Genomic DNA, 21,044 nt, shown 5'->3' with positions numbered 1-21,044 from the left:
GTATATAGTGTTGTTTCTACACTAGAATGCTGTAAAGTCAGCAAATCCATAAGGTTGTGTTTATACAACTCAACAAATGAAGATTTAAACACCAAATGTAACTATCATGTTTGTACTTCCCTTCCCTTTGACATGGGAGACTAAGATTCAATCATGGATTATGACACAGCAGTGTACCGTTTTTTGTTTCTGTTTTACTTTATTATGGCATAAGTCAGTTTCTAAAAAAAGTCAGTTTCTAAAAAAATTATATGTAACAAAGGTATATGAGAACATGTTCATAACACACAATGAAGTTTGAATTTAATGTTCTGTATTTGAATGTGACTTGAGATGTCGGGTCAGGTAACATCTTTTTTGGGGGGATAAGCTTGGAACACAGAATCTTAATGGTACAATTGTGTTTATCACCATGTAACATGCAAATAAAATAATATATGTATTGTTGTATTCTCTCTGGAAGACATTTTGTCCTCAGAAAGTGTGAGAAATACAACTGAGACTCAGCTTGTCAACAAGGGAATGTTACAGTTTTACTTTTTTGCATAAGCATGGTGGTATTACCACAACACATGGACATACAGTACATTAGTGACAATATGGCACAGGCTGTTTACACCACATTACTGTTGCAATAAAATGTTTCACCACAAGATGTCATAACAAACCAAATCATGCCCCCAGCGTGTTGTGGGAGTTGGCAGAATGAGGACAGAAACACATTATTCTGCATTATTATTAGCACTTTGACTTTGAAAATAAACTGGGAATATAGCTGTGTCAAAGGTTAGAAAAACATGCCTGTAGCTGCACAGTTTTTTGCTCCAACCCCCACACCAGCTGGTAAAATATGGGTGAGGAAAGCAAATGAGAAACGCTCAGTTACGCAATGCTGCTCGTTGGCTGAAAGTAGATGTTATATTTTTTGATATGCTATAACTGTTTTCATCCAGAGCTGGGCAATATTCACGATACACTATGGGAGGCACATGTATAGTATGCTATGAAATGTCATTATATAGTATGTCATTAAAAAGTGTGCCATAAAAATGCCATAGTATTGCATGCTATAGAAATATAAAACATGTTATAGTAAAATCTTATAAAAAGTAATAGTATATTGTACCATAAAAATGTATACATTTAAAATACCAGAGTATTATATATGTCATAAAAAGTCAGTAAATTAGGCTATAAACATGTCATAGTATATGTAAGCCATTAAAAAAGTCAAAGTATGAGATGTCATACAAACAAAGTCCTTCTAAAGTGCCATAGTATAGTATGTTATGAAAGAGTCATTATATAGTTTGCCATAAAAAAATCATTAAAAAGTAATAATATAGTAGTCATAAAATGTCACAAAAGACCTCAGACTCTCCAAGCTGTCTTCCAATAGCCTAAGTTAAAATGCCATTGTATAATATGACATCGGAAAAGTCATAATATATAGTGTGTTATAAAAACCATATAAATGTGTTCATAAGGTACAGTTAACATGGAAGATTTGAGATCCAGACCTAGTGACCCAGTGGCTGGTTTCAAACCCAGCACTTTACTGCCCTGGACAATCCCAGTACACCACCAAGCATTAAACATATGACTTTATATATAAAAAGGCATAGTCAAAAAAGTTATTAAAATGTCATAGTCATTAAAGTATGATTATAGTATGTAAAAAAAAAGTGATAAAATGTCTAAACCCAGCTCTGTCTTCAGAGTTTTATGTTTCTGTCCTCAGTAATGTAGAACAATAAATACAACGTCAAACTGCTGGATTTTAAACTTTGCAAATAGCTCAGTGGGATAAATACCTGATGTTGTGCCTAAAGATTCAAGTTTGAGTGTTTAAACCCAGTGAGAAACATTGTATTTTAAGGTCTAAAACCCAACAAGAAAAAGTCAAATATGCCACAAAATAATGATGAGAGTGTCAGATAAGATGGTGCATTTTGCTTTAACACTACTTGAAAAAGCCATTGGCCATGGGTTCCAACCTGATTATGGTTTGTTTGTTTTGAGGTTTCACACCTAAAATGAAGAAGTCAAATGTGAGAGAACAGTTCTAAGCGTAATGTTGTTGTGTTGTGAAATGTTTGACCTAGGCACACGAGGTGCCCGTGTTGGGGTCAAGACCTGCTTGCTACCAGCAATGGTACAAACAACGTTATGGCATTTACAGACTTTTTAACAAACTGGAAGACTTTATTCAACATATAATAGGACTTTTATATAATTTTTTCGAAATACTATTCTTTGACTTTTTTTTCGACAAGCTACAGTATACCATGACTTTATTGTTACTTCTTCGACATACTATACTCTGACTTTTTAAATACTTTTTTCGACACACTGTAGAATTGTTATTTTAGGACTTTGTTTGACATGCTACACTATGACTATCATTTTCTGTCCTCAATAATGTGGAACAATAAATACAATGTCAACCCATTTGGTTTCAAACTTTGCAAAAAGCTCAGTTTGATAAATACCTGGTGATATGTCTGAAGATTCAAGGTTGTGTGCTGTGAGAAGCATTGTATTTTGAGTTCTAAAAAACGCCATTTGCCATGGGACATTTGTGCCTTTTTTCGACATACTGTAATATTACTTTTTGTTATTTTTTCAACATGCAATACTATGACTTTTTGTTATTTTTTCAACATGCAATACTATGACTTTTTATTACTTTTTTCAACATGCTATACTTTTTTCATGATTTATTTTTCGACGTGCTATACTATAACTTTTTTATGACTTTTTTGACTTGCTATACTTTTTCATAACGTTTTTCAACATACTATACTATGACTTTTTCATGACTTTTTTCGACCTACTATAGTATGACTTTTTTATAACTTATTTCAACATACTATACTATGATTTTTTAATGACTTTTTATGACTTTTTGCAACAGACCATATTAGGATTTTTTTTCAACATGGTACATGACTTTTTTCAAAATACTGTACAATGACTTTTCAATGACTTCTTCGACATACTATGATAATACTTTTTTCAACTTGCTATATTATAACTTTTTCGACATGCTATACTATGACTTCTTTATTACATTTTTCAACATGTTATATTGTAACTTTTGTATACATTCTTTATGACTTTTTTTGACTTGCTATACTTTTTCATCATACTATACTATAACTTTTTCATGATTTTTATCGACATATGACTTTTATATGACTTATTTTTACATACTATATTGTGATTTTTTACAAGTTTTTTTTACATACCATGACTTTTTTATGATTTTTTCCAACAGACCATACCATGATTTTTTTTCAACATACGACACTATAACTTTTTTTTCGATACACTGTAAGCTGCTATGAAATACTACACCATGACTTTTTATTACTTTTTTTGACATGCTATATTATGACTTTTTATGACTTTTGTCGACGTGCTTTATAATTATTTTTTTATAACTTTTTTCAAAATACTGTTCTATGACTTTTTTATGACTTCTTCGACTTACTATACTATGACTTTTTTATGACTTTTTTGACATGCTATACTACGACTATCATTTTCTGTCCTCAGTTATATTAAAGAATAAATAAAACATCAAAACAATGACTTCCAGCCTTAACATATAAGTGTGATAAATAATGGGTGATCTGCCTAAATATTGGAGGTTGTGTTTAAACCATTTGAAGGGCAACAAATTTCAAGGTTTGAAGTTTTTGATTTGATTTTATCAGTCATAGTATAGTATGTTGAAAAAGTTTTTAAATTCTAAATTGCAAATAGCTCAGTGTGATAAATCCTTGGCATTATGTCTGAAGATTCAAGTTTGTGTGTTCAAACCCTGTGAGAAGTTATGTTTTTTAAGCTCTAATACCCAAAAATGAAAAAAATCAAATATGCAACAAATCAATGATGAGAGTGATAAAATGGTTCAGTGTGATGTGATGCCATTTGCCATGGACCTTTTTTGGACTCACTATACTGTGACTTTGTTATGATTTTTTATCCTTTTTTTCAACATACTATCGTATGACTGTTTTTCAACCTGCTTTATTATGACTTTTATATGACGTTTATATAGACTTTCTATACTATGGCTCTTTCTGACTTTATTTTGACCTACTATACTATGACTCTTTGTCCCGTTTTTTAACATACTAATCTATGAATCTTTTTCAATATACTGAACTATGACTTTTCTCCAACATGCTAAACTATGACTTTTTCAACATGCTATACAATGATTTTTATATGACTTATTTCAACTAACTATACTAGGACTCTTTATCCCTTTTTTCAACATACTAGAGTTTGACTTTTTTCCGACAGCCTATACAATGACTTTCAAATGACTTATTCAACTTACCATACTGTTACTTTTCCATGACTTTTTTCATCTTAATATGCAATGACTTCTTCGACATAATATAATAAGACTTTTTTCAACTTGCTATATTATGACTTTTTTTGACATGCTATACTATGACTTCTTTATTACATTTAACACGTTTTTTATGACTTTTGTATAACTTTTTAATGACTTTTTTTGACTTGCTATACTTTTTCATGATGTTTTTCAACATATTATACTATGACTTTTTCATGACTTATTTCGACATACTATGTTGTGATTTTTTTATAACTTTTTTTTACATACTATGACTTTTTTATGATTTTTTCCAACAGACCATACCATGAATTTTTTCAACATACTACACTATAACTTTTTCAAAATGACTTTTTTTTTACATGCTATACTATGACCTTTTCATGACTTATTGAACATACTATACTATATTTCAGGACTTTTTTTCAACTGTGACTATCATTTTCTGTCCTCAGAGATATTGACGAATAAATAAAACATCAAAACAATGACTTCCAGCCTTAACATGTAAGTGTGATGAATAATGTGTGATCAACCTAAATATTGAAGTTTGTTTTTAATCCCTTTGAAGGGCAACACATTTCAAGGTTTGAAATGAAAAAAAAAAAATCAAATATGCAAAAAACTATGATGAGAGTGTCAGATAAAATAGGTCAGTGTGATATGATGCCATTTGCCATGGGACTTTTTTGACTCACTATACTATGACTTTTTATCCTTTTTTTTTAACATACTATTCCATGACATTTTTTCAACATACCATACTATGACTTTTTTCCCAACAAACTTTACTGTGACTTTTTACGTAGTTTTTTACTTTTTCAACAAGCTATGACCTTTTTATGACTTTTCTCGATACTGTACTATAGTTTTTTTTATGACTTTGTTTTTACCTACTATACTATGACTTTTTGTCAATTGTTTTTGACATACTAATCTATGACTCTTTTTCAATATACTGTACTATGACTTGTTTCCGACATGCTATATACTATGACATTTTGTTACTTTTTGACATGCTATATTACGACTCTTTTACTACTTTTTTCAACATGCTATAATATGACTTTTTAATATTATTTTCAACATAACATAGCCTACTATGACTTTTTTCAATTTACTGTACTATTATTTATTTCTACATACTACACAATTACCTTTTATTACTTTTTTCGAAATTCTATACTATGACATTTTTCTAAATACAATTCTCTAACTTTTTTCGACATGCTATACTATGACTTTTTGTGACTTTTTTCAACATACTATACTATAACTTTGTTTCGACATACTATACTTTGACTTTTTTTATGACTTTTTTTGACATACTATATTATGACTTTTTTGTGACCTTTTTAACATGCTATTCTATGACTCTTTTATTACTTTTTTCAACATAGAAAACTATGACTTTGCATTACCTTTTTCAACATTTGTATTAGTTCTTTGATATTCTATACAAATTACTTTTTTTGACACTCTATACTATGACTTTTTTATTACACTTTTCAACATGCTATACTATGACTTTAATAACTTTTTGGACATACTATACTGTGACTTTTTTCAACATATTGTAATATGACTTTTTTCTATGTAGTAGCGTAATTTTTTTGACAAACTACATTATGACTTTTTATGACGTTTTCAACATGCTATACTCTGACTCTTTTCTGACTTTTTTTCAACATGCTATACTGTGATGTTTCTGTGACTTTTTTCGAGATACTATACTATTACTCCTTTTCAACATACTTTGACTTTTTTCATGTTAGTATACTTAGACTTTTTCATGACTTTTTTCAAAATGCTAAACTATGACTCTTACATTACTTTTTTGACTTACTCTACTATGACTTTTTCCATATACTGTACTATTAGTTTTTTCGACATACTAACTATAACTTTGTATAAATCTTTTTCGACACACTATACAATGACTGTTTTCAATACACTGTTCTATTACTTTTTTGCACACCATACTATGACTTTTTATGAATTGTTTAGACAAACTACAATGTCAATGTCAATTTGAACTACACACTAACCTTTTCATGACTTCTTCAACATACCATAATATGACTTTAATCAACATGCTAAAATATAACTTTTAATGACATGCTATATTATGACTTTTTGATTATTTCTTCAACATACTACACTATTAGGCCTACTTTTTTATGACTTCTTTGACATACATACTATGGCATTTATAGGACCTTTTTTGACATGCTATACTATGAGTATCATTTTCTTTACTCAGTTATATTGAAGAATTAATACGTCAAAACAATGTCTTCCAGCCTTAACATACATACAATGTGTGTTCACATGCATACTAGTATTAGAAACCTAGCTAAGACCTTATGCCAGGTTTGAGAAACATAGACATGTTAGCTAAGTAATTTTCTTAAACCTGGATACTGTGGCAAGTAAGTACCTTATCTTGGCTTCCGATCATTCTCTGTAGGTACATCTTGTGAGATATGAAACATATTTTTCTCCAATAAGATTAAAACCAGGACAATAATTATGTGCATGTGGCATGTCAGGTGTTGCCTCTGCTAATGAAATATATCTAAATAGTAGTTATCAAGGTTTTGCAAATTATTTGCTGGTATCCCTGAACAGGCTATGCCCTGAGTAACTGAGAATTAAGCTTGGTGCCTGACATAAACATTGTATATAAAACAAAAACTTTTACATTTTAGAAAATACAGAAATTGGCTTTCTTGCAGAGCGTTAGATGTGAAGGTAATTACCACTCTCATATGAATGGTAAATATGTAGCTACAGCTAGCAGCTAATTAGCTAAGCATAGTACAACAAAAACAAACAAGGGAAAATAGCTAGCCTGGCTCTCTCCAAAAGTAACAAAAATGCACATATTGCATCTCTAAAAATCCATAATTTACAAATCTGTGACACCTTGAGGTTGAAAGGTAACCAGTAGAGTCTCAAAGAAGTCACTACATGCAGCCAAGAAATAGTCCAACCACTAAACCATTGCAAAGCCACACATTAAAGCAACATCAAAGATTCTTTTGTACCTTAAAATAATGTTTTCAAAATTGTTTCAGTGGTTCATCAACTCAAAACAGGGTGAACGGCACTTCTGCATTCGCTTCGCGGCCCTCTATTGGCTATAACCGCACTATGCCAGTTTGCCAGATCGATTAGCGGATCTGTAGTTTGAATGAGACAGCGGTAATGGACAATTCAGCTTCCAACTTGTAGGGGGACCAAAGAGGAAAAGTGATTTGGTGTTGCTTTAATGTACAGAGTAAGCAAACAATATGTGAAATATTCCATATTCTTTTCCAACTAAACACTCTGGATTCAATAGGTCTTTCTACTCTTGGCTAAGTCTTACACAACTCTAAACCGACCTACTATAATTGATCATCTGCTCCAAGTAGGCACCAGTGGAGTATTTTTTTTTTTTTAAGCCACTGCGGTGTTAACATTGTCCCATGTAACTATATGCTAACGTCAGTAAACAATGTCCCCTTGGCTGCCAGCATCGTTAAATTCTACACAATTATGGGTCACATTACTCCTGAAACATTTTTCTATTAGTAGTATTTGGTTTAAAATCCTTTATTTGACTGTAGAAATTGCTGCTATATTCTATTAGTGACAACTGCTAACTAAAGCAGCTACATGGTTAACGCCAGTAAACAATGTCATCTTGGCTGTCAATATTATTAAATTCTCTGCAATTCTGGGTCACATTACTGCTAAAACATGTCCAATTGGGTCGTGTTTTGTTCATGAGCCTTTATCTGCAAATTTTGAAGGTATGCTTGAAGGTAAGGTTTGTTTTGTTCCACTACAAGCTAGCGTCAGCATACTGCTGACTATTAAATAGCTACATGCTAATGGCCAATGCTGGTTATTTCTCCCCAAATTCAGGTAGTGACATATAGCTAGTAAAACACGGAGCAGAGGCTCCAGACATTCTAGGAAGCGCAACGGCTAATCAGAGAAGACTGCTCATTCGGGAGGAGGGATTAAAGAGACAGGTACTCCTACATAGGGTCTCATACAAAGGGTGAATACAGGTGCAGCAGCAATGGGTAGTATGAAAAAAACTAAGTTGTTCTTTTTTAACGATAAAGCATGTAACCATGTTCTAGTACAAACACAAAATTCAAGTATAATCCTGAAAATGCAATGTGATAGTTGTTATTTTTAGAAGTGCTGGTAAAGGATGTTTTTTTTATGATTTCATGATAGCCTGTTCTCACGCTAAGCTAAGCAACTGCTGACACAGAGGATAACATAAATTGCATAACCTGTAATGTTCTATTCTTTCATAAAAACAAAAATAAGCAAATGCTTGCAGTAGCTTCATATTGAACAGACAAACATGAGAGTGATAGGTCTTCTAATTTAACTCTCGGCAAGAAAGCAACAGCCTATTGCCAAATGATCAGTCTGGCCCCAGATATATTCTACCCTCTAAATTAACAACAAATTTTAACATGGTTTTAAACAAGACTCCACAGTTTATGTTGGTAATTGGCACATTTGCTTTATTTTGAAAACAGACATTGAAACCATTTTTATTTTTTCTCACAAGTTTGAACTCCTTGATAAGGTTGAAACTGAACATTGCACTCACTGAAACATGGGGAAAGAATTTTTTCTTTGCTCATTTGTTTGATTTTTCTTTTTTTGCGTAACATCAGTGCAAGAGTATTTTTTCCAATTCATATAAACTGTCATAACAACACCAAAGACATCAAAAAGAAGCCGCCACACCTCTTAAGTTTTTGTGACTGCGAAAAAGTTCCTCTCAGAGGGAGAGTTCCCATCATGCATCTGGTTCGATGGTTCATGCTACTGTTCTCAGGTTTGGTTGGCAGAACACAAATCGTTATGTAAGAGCCAGTTACACCAAGAATATAGCTGACATCTGTAGTTTATTATATGCTTATGTCATTTGAATGACAACAGGTCCTTAACTGTAAATGTGAGTAAACAGGGAGTTTGAGAAAGGGGTGTAAACCAAGCTTGAATGACTCAAGCTGAATAAAGAGAGAGTAATAGTCCCATATTTGTTTTTGGGATTTAGGATAAAGCTGCCCAACTGGAAATGTCACACATTTAATTATACATTCTCTTCTTAATCCGATGTGTCAGTTTGTTACCTATTTGCTGTGTTCTCAATACACTTGTACTGTATTGAAAACTAGAGTTGCATTGTAAACCAGCTTGTTTTTGTGCGTGCATTTGCAGAACTACAGATTTTATTTGCAAAATGTGTTTAAAGAAAGTGCATTGTAATGCAAATAAAGTATTGTGCATTCACAATGCATTTTACATGTGGAAATACCCAGTTAGGAGCATTCATTTCACCACCGAGTTACTTATACTAGGTAGTGAAGTTTATATCTTCCTCCTCCTCATCATTATCATCAAGGTAACAATCATTTTTCGTAATCACCATCTTATCATTATCATCAACACTATAGTATTAGCTTGAGCCAAAAAACATAATGCTGGAAACTCCCCCAACATGAGAAAATCATTGCCACACAAAAAATGACAAACAAATAGAAACGGACTGCCTTCACATTGGAAAGGCAAAGAGCAACCTTTTTAGATTTTTGTTTTTGTGTTATTCTCCATACTCTTAATTCTGCTTTCATTAGGTTAGACTTTGCCTTAGTCATCCTTAGACTCGGTGCCCTCCGCCGCTGCATCTGCCGGGGTTGCCTCCCCTGCTTTAGACTCCTCTGCAGCATCTGGGTGGAGGGAGGGTGAAGGGTAAAGAGAGAAAAAGGCAAAATGAGAAGGGGAAAATTAGATGAAAGGTTGGAGAAATGGGGACATGATAGATTAAAGGTTAGTCGGAGAGAGGAGAGAAGAAAGTAAGAGAGAAAATTAGTCTGTCCAGAGGTTTTACATTGTGAGGTTGGAATAATAAAGATCTATCTGGCTCTTCTGAGCTACTAAGTATCAAATAGATCACATACAGTATGAGCTTCTACTTTGATGTTTTAAATAGTTTAGCTCAGAAGGTTCTCAGTATAAAAAAGAAATTGGTAACACTCAAAAACTATGAAAATGTAGATAAAAAAATGCACAGAAGAACCTGTAATTCATGTTGTTCACAACATGTCAACTCTACTAAAACTGAGAGCATGTCTGTCAGAAGATGCAACCTAATGTCTGAAATCCTACATTGGGGCTGTAAATAATAAAGGAAGAGAGTGCGCCTAATGGTCCCATGAAGTATTTGAACTGACATTATAACACTCACAGCAGCATCTCGGCCTGTCACATTGAATACTGTGTGATGCCCACAGTGTACTGCTCTGTAACAACATCCAAAGGTGACTTACGAAGAGGCGAAAACTGCTGAATAACAATCCATGATACATAACTGAGCCATTACTAATCAAGTTTTTGAGTAATATTGCCCTGACGCTTCTTTCTTTTTTTCTTCATATTATTCCTGTGCTGAAGTCTATTTTGGTGCTAATAAATTATTATGATTGTACATGTCCATGTCCGTAAAATAAAAAAGAAAACAAATAAAAAAGTAAAAACATTTCCTGATAAGACCATGTCGTACAGTATAGACTAGAGGCTGTAATGATTTTGGTTCATTTTATTGTTTCTGACTGAGCCTATTACTCAAGTGCACTGAGAGGGGTGATCTCATACCATGATGATCTCATACTCCTTTAATAGAAAGAGGAGACATCAAAGAATGACAGCATTGCATTGGAGGTCTTTAATGTATATCTGTGACTGAATGTATGTATGGATATGAATGGAAGAATGAATGCACTTTTTCATTTTTTACTAAGACTGAATGCATGGATGCGTATGGAAGTAGGATTGAGTGGTTGTAAGGCATGTAGGGGTACAAAAGAATGTAGGAAGCATGGCTTTTATCTGATTTTAGTATAGAAAACGGTAATTTGTAATCTGCAATTAGCAATGTGTTTGTGTGTGTGTTTTGAGGGCAAGGCAGAGAGAAAGACAGTGGAGTGGGGCGATCATGTCTGTGTTAGTGTTTGCACTAATGTGTGAGTGTGTCACTTAAGACAGCATGATCTTCCAGGTAAGAAATAAATTGATTGTTAGCCAGTATGACAGACATGAGAGTGCCTTTCTCTCAAAAGACACTGAACTGTGTGATACAAATGCAATTATTAATCATTATTACAGTATGTGTGAATATGCAGTGCTACGGCATCATGCTATGACAGTTAACAACTTGGTCAGATGTAACTATGTGAAGCCAGTGACACAGACTACCCTAGGTAAAGAATCTGGATCATACCCTCATAAATTATTAAGTCTGATTGGAGTACCTGGCGTCCTTGTGATTGTGAGTCTGGTCTGTGCGCTGACAAACCTTAGCCAAGTGACTTTGTTATAAATATTAATTTGCAGTTGGTGAAGCAGATTGTGGCCAGCAGTGGATTCTTAATTAGCAGTTCTTTGTCAAGTTGTGTTTGTTTGTGACAGGCTTCCGTGGTGCGGATTGTGACCAGTAGGGATCATTAATCATTCATTGAAATCAGAGCACCTGTTATCCCTGCTCTGCTCCATGCAGGGCAGCCATCCCATCGAGGTGGTAACTATGACAACAGGGAGACAGTGTGGCCTAGGTGACCTAGTTTCCATGTAGTTCTCCAGTGGGTGTGTGTGAGTTCCCTACCTCACACCCCCACCTACTCCAGAGTGAGCATGCTCCATTAACTACCTGTCTGACCCAGTCTGAGAGTCCTTGGACCAGAAATATGAGTTCATATCAAGATTTTGTTAAATCATTGCAATCTAATTTCATGGCCTTCCAAGCTTTTCTCTAGTAAACAGTATGTTTCCACCATAAATGGACGTCAAATGGTGGTTTGTTTTCAAATCTATTAGCTGGAGTTGAATATAATAAGATATTTTGGACCTGATGCAATGTTTAAAGTTTCTTTGTGATTTAATTTAAAAAAATGACTGTAGCCACGTCAATATGTTGGTCTTGGTTGATGGTTGATGAACCTTTATGTATCAAAAAAACATGTTGTTTATTAACTAGGCAAATAATACAACCTGCTTCTTAGCAATAAACTAGCATAACACATAACACAAGCCCATTTTACAACATTTATCCTGACCAGCGCTTAATCATTTCCAACCCTGCATTTCTATCCCAATCTCCGCCTCATCAGTATGAAGTTTCCATCTTGCAGAGGCTGAGATACAAGACTGTCTAATCTAATATTGAGCTGTGTTTCTGTGTTAACCAGTGAAAGGTGGACAACTGCCAAAGATCTTTAAATCCCAAAGACTCAACGAGCAGTTAATAACTGCGGTGGCTGCCAAGAAGACAACGGGAAGGTGGAGCCTACCCATTCCCCGTGATTCGTTTTTTACAGTAAGTAATTGCTTTTTGATTGGTGAGTGTGTCTGGAATTATTTTTGTCTTTGAACTCAGTGCCCATGCAAACGTGCACACCTAAGGAAACCTACTTGTTGGTTCTATCCAAGTGGAATTTGCTTCATTTGGCATGTGATTGTGTGCATGAAATAGGTTTTTAAATGAATCATACTGTAATGAATTGAAGTTAAAAGCTTTAGTGTAATTACCTTGTTTTTCTTTTGTTTGGTTAGGCTCCTCCTTCTCTGCTTCAGCTGCCGGGCTGACAGCAGCAGGCACATCGGCTTGTCTGGGCTCCTCCTTTTTCTCTTCACTCTTCTCCTCCTTCTTCGCCTCAGCTGTGGCTGTGATAGGACTCACGGCTGCCGCCGCTGGGGCCTCCACCTCTTTGGGCTTCTCCTCGGCTTTCTCCTCCACCTTTGGCTCCTCTTTCTGGGGCTCAGAGGGTGCTGTGGTGGTTGTTGGAGAGGCAGCAGCTGCCGGTGCTGCAGCCACAGGAGATGTTGCTGCGCCTACTGGAGATGCAGCTGCAGCTGCCGGAGAGTTAGCTGGCTTGTCTGCCACTGGGCTTTTGGCTTGGCTTGTCTCCTCCTCCTTCTTGGCCTCCTCTCCTGCAGCTTCTTCCTCCTTTGCAGGTGCCTCCTCTCCCTCTGCTTTCTTTGCCTTCTCTCCTCCCTCTGTTGCCTCGTCTGCAGCAGCAGGACTGTCTCCCTCCTTCTCTTCCTCTCCGTCTTTCATCTTTTTCCGAGTTATGTGTCCACGGAAGCTGGCCTGTATTTTGGTGGCAGCCTTGTGGGCCTTGTCCTCGGGTTTGTTGGTGGTGCCATCCTGTTCAATCTTCTGGTCCGCCTCCTCATTCTTCTCCACCTGGTAGCCAAGACAAAATATAGCAAGTTAAACTCTAATGTAAGCCATTAAGTAGGTCCACTGGAATCCAGCAAGGGTATTTACTGTTTGCAATGCTACACACTTGCAAAGAATCCCTCTACTGTGGGGGTATTTAGCTTGAGGATGCTGATCCCAAAATATCATGCTGGCAAAGAAAGGCACAATATGGCATGAGTTGGAAGGTCAGAAGTCAGAAAAAGACAAAGATATATGCTATGAGAGATTATTAATTAGGTAACTTATGAATTGAGGTATTTATAGCCATTGTTGGAGAATTTTAGACTGAGACAAGTTGGGTTAAGGTTTCAGGACTGGTTTAAAATTGAGTACAATTGTAGGACTGGATGAGGAACAGGGTTAGGAATAGGACAGTACACAATGTAATATTGAAGGGATAAGGGATTCCATGATATTACCTTCTGAAACTGGATCCATAGCTGTCCATCAAATAGTGCGTTGTGCTATGAGTCATATAAATCTAATGAAAAGAAATCAAATCAAATAAAGGAATGAATGATGAGCACTGAAAGTGGCAAACAAAATGAATCAGTACATTCAAAATGAATTGGCAAACAAATCAAGGTAAAATATTCTCTATAGCCAAAGTTCAAACAATCAAAAGCTTTAAATGTGCACCTTAAATGAATGTGAATAAGCAACATGAAGCAAAACAAGCTGTCAAAGAGCATGCAGGCAGTGCAGCATTAGTTAGCTAAATGATAAAGATGTTTAAAACTGCACAACTTGTGTTTTTGTCCTTCTAGGTATCCAGTTTGTCAGGATCCAGTGATTAATTTGCTCTACCAAATTTTATCATTTAATGTGCTGGAGAGATGAGATTTAGTGGCATTGTGAATCATGAGAATACCAAAAGTGTGTGTGGGTTGATTGTCACCACATAATAAATCAGCATACACTGGGATTTGGGGCACGACAAATTACTCGAGGCATTTATTGTTGTTGTTCAATTCAGGCATGAGGTTGATATTGTCCTTTTGATAATGGTGCTGAAATGGATTTAGTGAATAATTATCCTTAGATGTAGAACCTCTACATGGCATTCATTAATTTCCCCTGGATTCATAGCTAATGGTATCTTCAAAATTGTAACCAGAAAAATTCAAGCAATCACAATTTAGGCTTTTTCTCCAAAATAATGAGCCAATCTGCTATTCTCTAGGTACAGTAGCTTTCTGCAGCTACGTCTCTTGCTGCTAGGGAACCAGCTGCCTGCTAGAATCTCCTCAGCATTCACTGCCATACCCCTCCCAACCATCAAAGGTTACCTTGACAACCAGAGTGCTAACTCATCACGGCTCTATCTGCTGGCTGGTGCTATGAAAGACTATATGTCACCCTGATTGACAGTGCTCCTGACCCCTCAGGGGAGCGGGCCAATGGGAACTTGTAAATCAGGCGGAGCAATCAGCATGGCTAAGGAGGGGTTGTGTGTGATGCCGGAGGGTGCGGCCGGTTGGGGGCCCGAAAAGGTTATATGTATCAATGCTGGCGGTTTATGTCACTGAGCAGTAGCATCATCTTTAAGGTCAGTGAATTGGAATGGAAATGGTTTTTTAAAATGCGACTCAGTAGCTACATCCATGAGCCTATTTCCTGATACCTACTGTCTCTAATAATGTCATTATATTGGATACGAGGTTTGACTTGGACAGCTGCCTGTGTGAGAAATCACATCTGCGTGACATGATTTGAGAGCCAGAGGCCCTAAACTAACATGTCTTATTCAGGGTCAGTGTGTCAGTCCAATATTGGAGCAGAGAGGCCAAGGTACAGCTGTGTTGGTATATTCACTTCCTCCTCCACCTTTATTCACATGCCATCCCCAGGGTTCAGGGTGTAAATCCTGCCTCGGGGCCTTCCTGCAATTTTTAATATATAACATCTTCCTGAAGTAATTTTTGTGCAATGTATTATTAAAAAAACAGCCTGATACTGTTGGCTGTGACAGGCATAGAATAACTTCAGTGGTTTTACACTGCTTCTCAAATATAGTGATTTTTGTGGAAATGTGGAAATTAACTTTAGTGTCCTGCTATTAGAACAGATTGCCAACGTGGAGACAGACAAAGTGCCGCTGGCACACCCTATTCTCTTAATAATACGCAGGTCTCTGGTGAATGATTGGGCTTTTACTATGTATGATCTCATGGGTGCTTACAGTTTCCAAAAATTTGACCCAAGCACTTAACTCTAAATAGAATTACTTACTGGCTGCATAAAGTGAGTCAGACAGAGAGGGAAAGCGATGGACGAGGGTGTGAGGGAATATGGGGGTATGACATCATTGTTGGAACGGAGGGTATGTCATTCAATTTAGAGATCTGGGTGTGTTTGAGTGCAAATGTAATAAAATACCATCAGAGTGCCAGGTGATCTCATATCAGTGTGTGAAGATGAGGAAGAAGGATCACCATCATGGTTTGACCACAAATATTATAGCATCATCATTTGAATTATTGAAATGTGTCCGTGCATCACCGTCAAAAGTGCTGCGCTGTGATTTTCTGACTGGTGTTGTCTGTTTTCATGGACCATAAGATTCAGTACTGAGCTACTTTGACCTGTCATATCAAACGTATTATGCTGTCATGTACCAGTGGTTAATCAATGAGATAACATTAAAATCTTGAATTATGTCAATGGAAATAGTATTTCAAATCCTTTAAGAATTACATCTTCACTGCTAACTGAACCCTGGTTGCGTACCCTCCTGCAGGCGCTATTCCACTCAGTGTCTGTGCAGAACACATTTTCATTCATAAATACAGCAGCACCTCCCAAAGGTAAAGCACACCACAAGGTACACTCCCTTTAAATATTCACACCGAGACTCCACAACCGTTTAAACTCCTCCTCGATTAATTAGCGGTGAGGCAACATATTTGCCATAGATACTCTACATTAACCACTTTAAATTGATATCATTATCCAGCAAAAAAAGGATCATTTCTTGCATGGTTGTGAAACATATTATGCAATCCTTTAATTTATAACAGTTTAAGGCTAATCTAGCAACATTAAAAGCTTGCTGCAAGACACTTTACCATAATAGCCTGGCACAATGCCTCTGTCTTTTCTGTTTGTAAAGTAATAAATGGCCATGCTAAAATGTGTTCAGTATACTAGCCGACAGCTGGACGTGTCAATTATAGCTTTGCCTATCAGCTGCAGTCTATGCTCTCTCCCTGTCTGTCTCTGTCCTTGAGTGGGCACCCGCTGTCGTGAGAACCACACCCGAGAGTCAATGGCTTTACCGACAAGACCATAACCATACACACACAAATACATACAAATACACACACACACACACACCATCCCCCAATGGACACACACACATACACACCATCCCCCAATGGTGACACACAGTAACAATCCACCACCTTCCCACTGCCTCATTGCCAGTGCCATTAGGGACTTGATTTAGGTTTGGGGGGGTTGTGATGGTTGATTACCACAGAACCACAGCTCTTACTAATGCACACACTAGGCGCGCATATAATCAAGTTTAGTTTTTTTATTCTGATCCATTTAAGCAGATTCACTTCACTGATCTGCCCAGCCTTGGATCTAATGCTGCTAGCAAGAGGGGAGAGAAATATTAAAGGTAATATTTGAATTTATAATTGTTATAATTGAGTTTGCAGAGGCCCTTTTATCAAAAACCCAACAGGTGCAGCTGCTGAATTTATTTGATCCAAATCTCTTAATTGTGTAATAATAGATTTGTGTATATTAAACCAGATATTGTAAGTAATATATTTAATGGTAAGTTAGCTAATTTAAATACAATTAAAAACTCCCTAAACATTTGTCACATTACCACAGTTCCTAAGCAGGCAGTTAGATATTAGCCACCCTGCTGATGGCACACATACTTCCTGCAATGACAACTCTCTCCTGAAAATCCCAGCACGATTTCAATGTCTGTCTGCTTTCCTGCAGGAACTATCCAGATGCCAAAGAGCCAGTACATAGCTGCTGTCTACAACTGCTGGATATCTCCCGCTCCTTTCTCTTTCTGTTGCCTTTCACTCTCTTTCTCACTAAGCAAAGTGCTACCCACTCATTCTCGCTCTCACACACGTACACACATACACAAACGCTCACACACACATACGGACCCAGCGGAGCACCACACCCTTTTAGCCAGCTATCTCCTGCAGATGAGGAGAGGGGGGCTCAGGTGGTGACTGCCACAGCCGCCACTTGCCATCTCTGTCTCCCTCTCTCATCATTTGACGATGAATTGATGAGCGATGTTAAAGGATGCACTGTTTCTTTTACAACGGCCCGGAAAAAGAGGCTCCGCAGCAACTAATAAGCAGCTATATACCAGCGTCAATACATCCTCTGGAGCAGCCTTTAATTCAATTACACCGACTCTGCCTGAACAAAGGCTCGGCAATTGCCACTGATCTCATAGGGGGATGAGGATGGGGAGAGGTGCAGGGGGGCTGAGGATAGGGGCAAGTGGAAGTGGAAAGGGGCTGAAGGAAAGGGGCTTGGGGTGGAGTGGAGGAATATGGAAATATGGGCTGTGACTGGTGCTTTGGCTAAAGTCAGGCTCAGGGGAAAGGGGCTTTGACTGCATGGCAGAGTGACTGTATGAGAGGAGATGATCATCTTTAAGGTAGCTGACTAGGTCTTGATTTTGGTCTAGATAGATTGAGGCTCAAACCCTCAAGTGAGGGCAGGACAGGTATGGTCCTGATGCTAGGAGGAAGGAGTTTGGACGTAGAATAGCACATATGGGTAGGACTTTAAGTACAGATTTATGGAGGGAAATGGCAGATTTGAGTAGGCCTGGTGATGGAGGAAGACCTGAGTTAAAGATGGACCTGGAAGAACCTAAGGCAACAGCAACTTCAAGGGTGGAGAATTTGGCTTCAAAACTGCATGAAACTAAATTTAAAACTAGGGGCTTTGGCTACTGAGGAGACTCAAATGAAGTGCTAGTAGCCACTCCCATGGTGAAGATGTTGCAACAGCACTTAACACTCCACAGTGGCAGGATCCACAGCAACACTGCCATGTTTAAAGCAGCAAACCATGCTCTTTGCTCATCCATCCATGAAGACCACAGAGTATGTCTGGATTAATTTATGCCTCTGCTCCTCAAAAACAGGAGGCATAAGTATAAGTGCTTGTAGGCCGGGTGGATTTCTTTTGCTTGTGCTAAGACACCAACGCTCGAGGCAGCGACACTGGGAAAAGCCGGTGCCTCACCCACATGGCTGCAGTGTGCATCACGCCGGCTTCCTTTCTTTTGATCTTTCTCACCTTTGCACCTGCTCACCTCCTTCAACCATCATCCTTCACTCCGTCGCTGCCACATGTCCTGCCGGTTGTAGCCACCATCCAGTTTCGTTCCCTATTTGCTGCATGCCTGCCTCTCCTTAGCTTCCCCTATACCTTGCAACCTCCCTCCCCTGTCTCAATCCTTTTTTCCCCACCTCTATTCCTCTGCTAACTAAGTTCCCTTCGCTTTCTACCTCATCTTGTATCTTTTTCCACCCTCTACCTCCATGTGCACCAGCTACACGCTACCCCACCATTCATTCTCTCCCTGCCTGCATGTCGCTCTGCATCCTGCTCTTCCTACATATCTTTTAACTGGCAAGCCTTGCTTCCTTTCTCTCTCTTTCTCTCTCTCCTCCCTGCCAGAGCTAAAATGACTCATACCGGGTAACATTTAAGAAGCAATCAAGTGGCATCGGAATCCAGTGCGTTATGAGTTATCAGTTTGAGATAGCAGCAGGAAACCGGCCCTGATCAGGCACAAAGCCACCCTGATAGCTGCTGAAATTAAGCACCGGAGAGTGCCACCTTTTTCTCCACTGTCAAGACCCACCCGCTTCCATGCAACACCTTTTTTCTTTTATTATTCTCTGCCACTGAGAATAGCCATGGGATATTATAAACTACCCAACACCAGCCTTTAAAACCCTTTGAATAAGTGCACACTTCATATAACCCTCAATTGACAGCATCCACTTATAAAGCTGGAGGGCTTTGATAATCCATTTAGACTCATTTATTCCCATTGTATTCCCCCGAGGCCACTGACATGATGGTGCTGCTCACTCAGTCTGTACCCCACCCTTTTTTTCTTCTCTGTAGAAATCTACTTTCCTGTGTCACCCATTTCTGCTGAAGATAACAGAAGCACAAAAGACACTAAAACCCGTGTTTAAGACATCAATTAAAAGCACATAGGTTGGTCTAACTAATGAATCATCATTAACAATGGTGGATGAGAGCAGTTCAGTAGAGCCCCTAAACAAATGAGGGAGACTTTCAGAGACAATACAGAATCTCAATCACAGACGTGCCTTTCAATAATCTTTTACTTTTTTCAAGTGCATGATCAATAAGAGGGAATGCCAGTTTGCCCAAGATCAAGTTACAGTCGCGTGCCTCTCTCTGCAAGTACAGTGTGAGGTCTAAGAGGCATTGTGGTGACATCCATTCATGCAGGATAATCAAATTAACTAGGCGTGTCTGGGCTCTGTGGATAGACTTCTACAAAGACAAGTCAGGCCTGGAGTCAAAGCAAATTACACCAACAGTTTTCTCTAATCTCTCCTCAAGCACCCTGATCTGACTAAAAACAACAGTCACAAAGTTCAGAGTTGAGATACATCATTATGTCATTATGAAAGAGCTGAAAATATTGATAAAGCAAATCAGAGCAGTTTACCGGTTTGGTTCTTCTTATGCAGCACAGCATAGTTGTAGTTGTATCCTCCCTTTTTTGTTCACTGCTTCTTTCTTCCCTTTTTTCTCCTTTCACTTCTTCTCTCTCACCCTCTCTCTCTCTCTCTCTCTCTCTTTCTCTCTCTCTCTCTCTCGTGTGCTCTCTTGCTCGCTTTCGTGCACACACACACTCTCACTCTCTCTCTCTCTCTCTCTCGCTCTCTGGCTGTATCACCAGCTAAGCCGCCCAGTGCATTTACTCATCCTAGTTTGCACACACGCTCTTCAGTCGGTCTGCCTGGGCGCACCTCTCTCTCTCTCTCTCTCTCTCTCTCTCTCTCTCTTACTCGCTGCCTGACAATAACTACAAACCCACCCTTTAAACCCCTCCCTTCCCCTCTCTCCCTCCATCCCTCTCTCCTCCCCTCTTACCTTCACTCTTTCCCCTCCTCCTTCTCTTTCTCCTTCTCCTCCTCTTTCTGCTCATAGTGATGAATCCCCCCCACCTCTTCTAGATCAGCACTCCTCTCTTCTACATCTTCTCACCCTCCTCCTCCTCCCTTTTAGCCTGGCTACAGCAAAAGCTGCGGCCCCACCCTAAAAAGACTTGCTTAATGACTGACTGGATACCTCAAATTTTTTCTCTGATAATTTTTTTTTATTGTG

At 37.7% G+C, this 21,044-nt stretch overlaps 1 protein-coding gene across 1 annotated transcript; it reads right to left on the bottom strand.

The window, feature by feature from the left end:
• Positions 1-8,946: 8,946 nt before the first annotated feature.
• Positions 8,947-20,726, bottom strand: gap43 (growth associated protein 43). Its single transcript, XM_032510134.1, has 3 exons — positions 20,383-20,726; positions 12,983-13,640; positions 8,947-10,128 (listed from the first exon to the last, which is right to left on the bottom strand). Exons 1-3 carry the CDS (start codon positions 20,410-20,412, stop codon positions 10,049-10,051), a joined length of 768 nt encoding a protein of 255 aa, XP_032366025.1. The 5' UTR covers positions 20,413-20,726; the 3' UTR covers positions 8,947-10,048.
• Positions 20,727-21,044: the final 318 nt, after the last annotated feature.

This window comes from Etheostoma spectabile, chromosome 3, assembly GCF_008692095.1.
Source record: "Etheostoma spectabile isolate EspeVRDwgs_2016 chromosome 3, UIUC_Espe_1.0, whole genome shotgun sequence".
Taxonomy (NCBI): Eukaryota; Metazoa; Chordata; class Actinopteri; order Perciformes; family Percidae; genus Etheostoma; species Etheostoma spectabile.
Note: the sequence above shows the minus strand (reverse complement) of the source record. Positions and strands in the feature narration are given on the sequence as shown.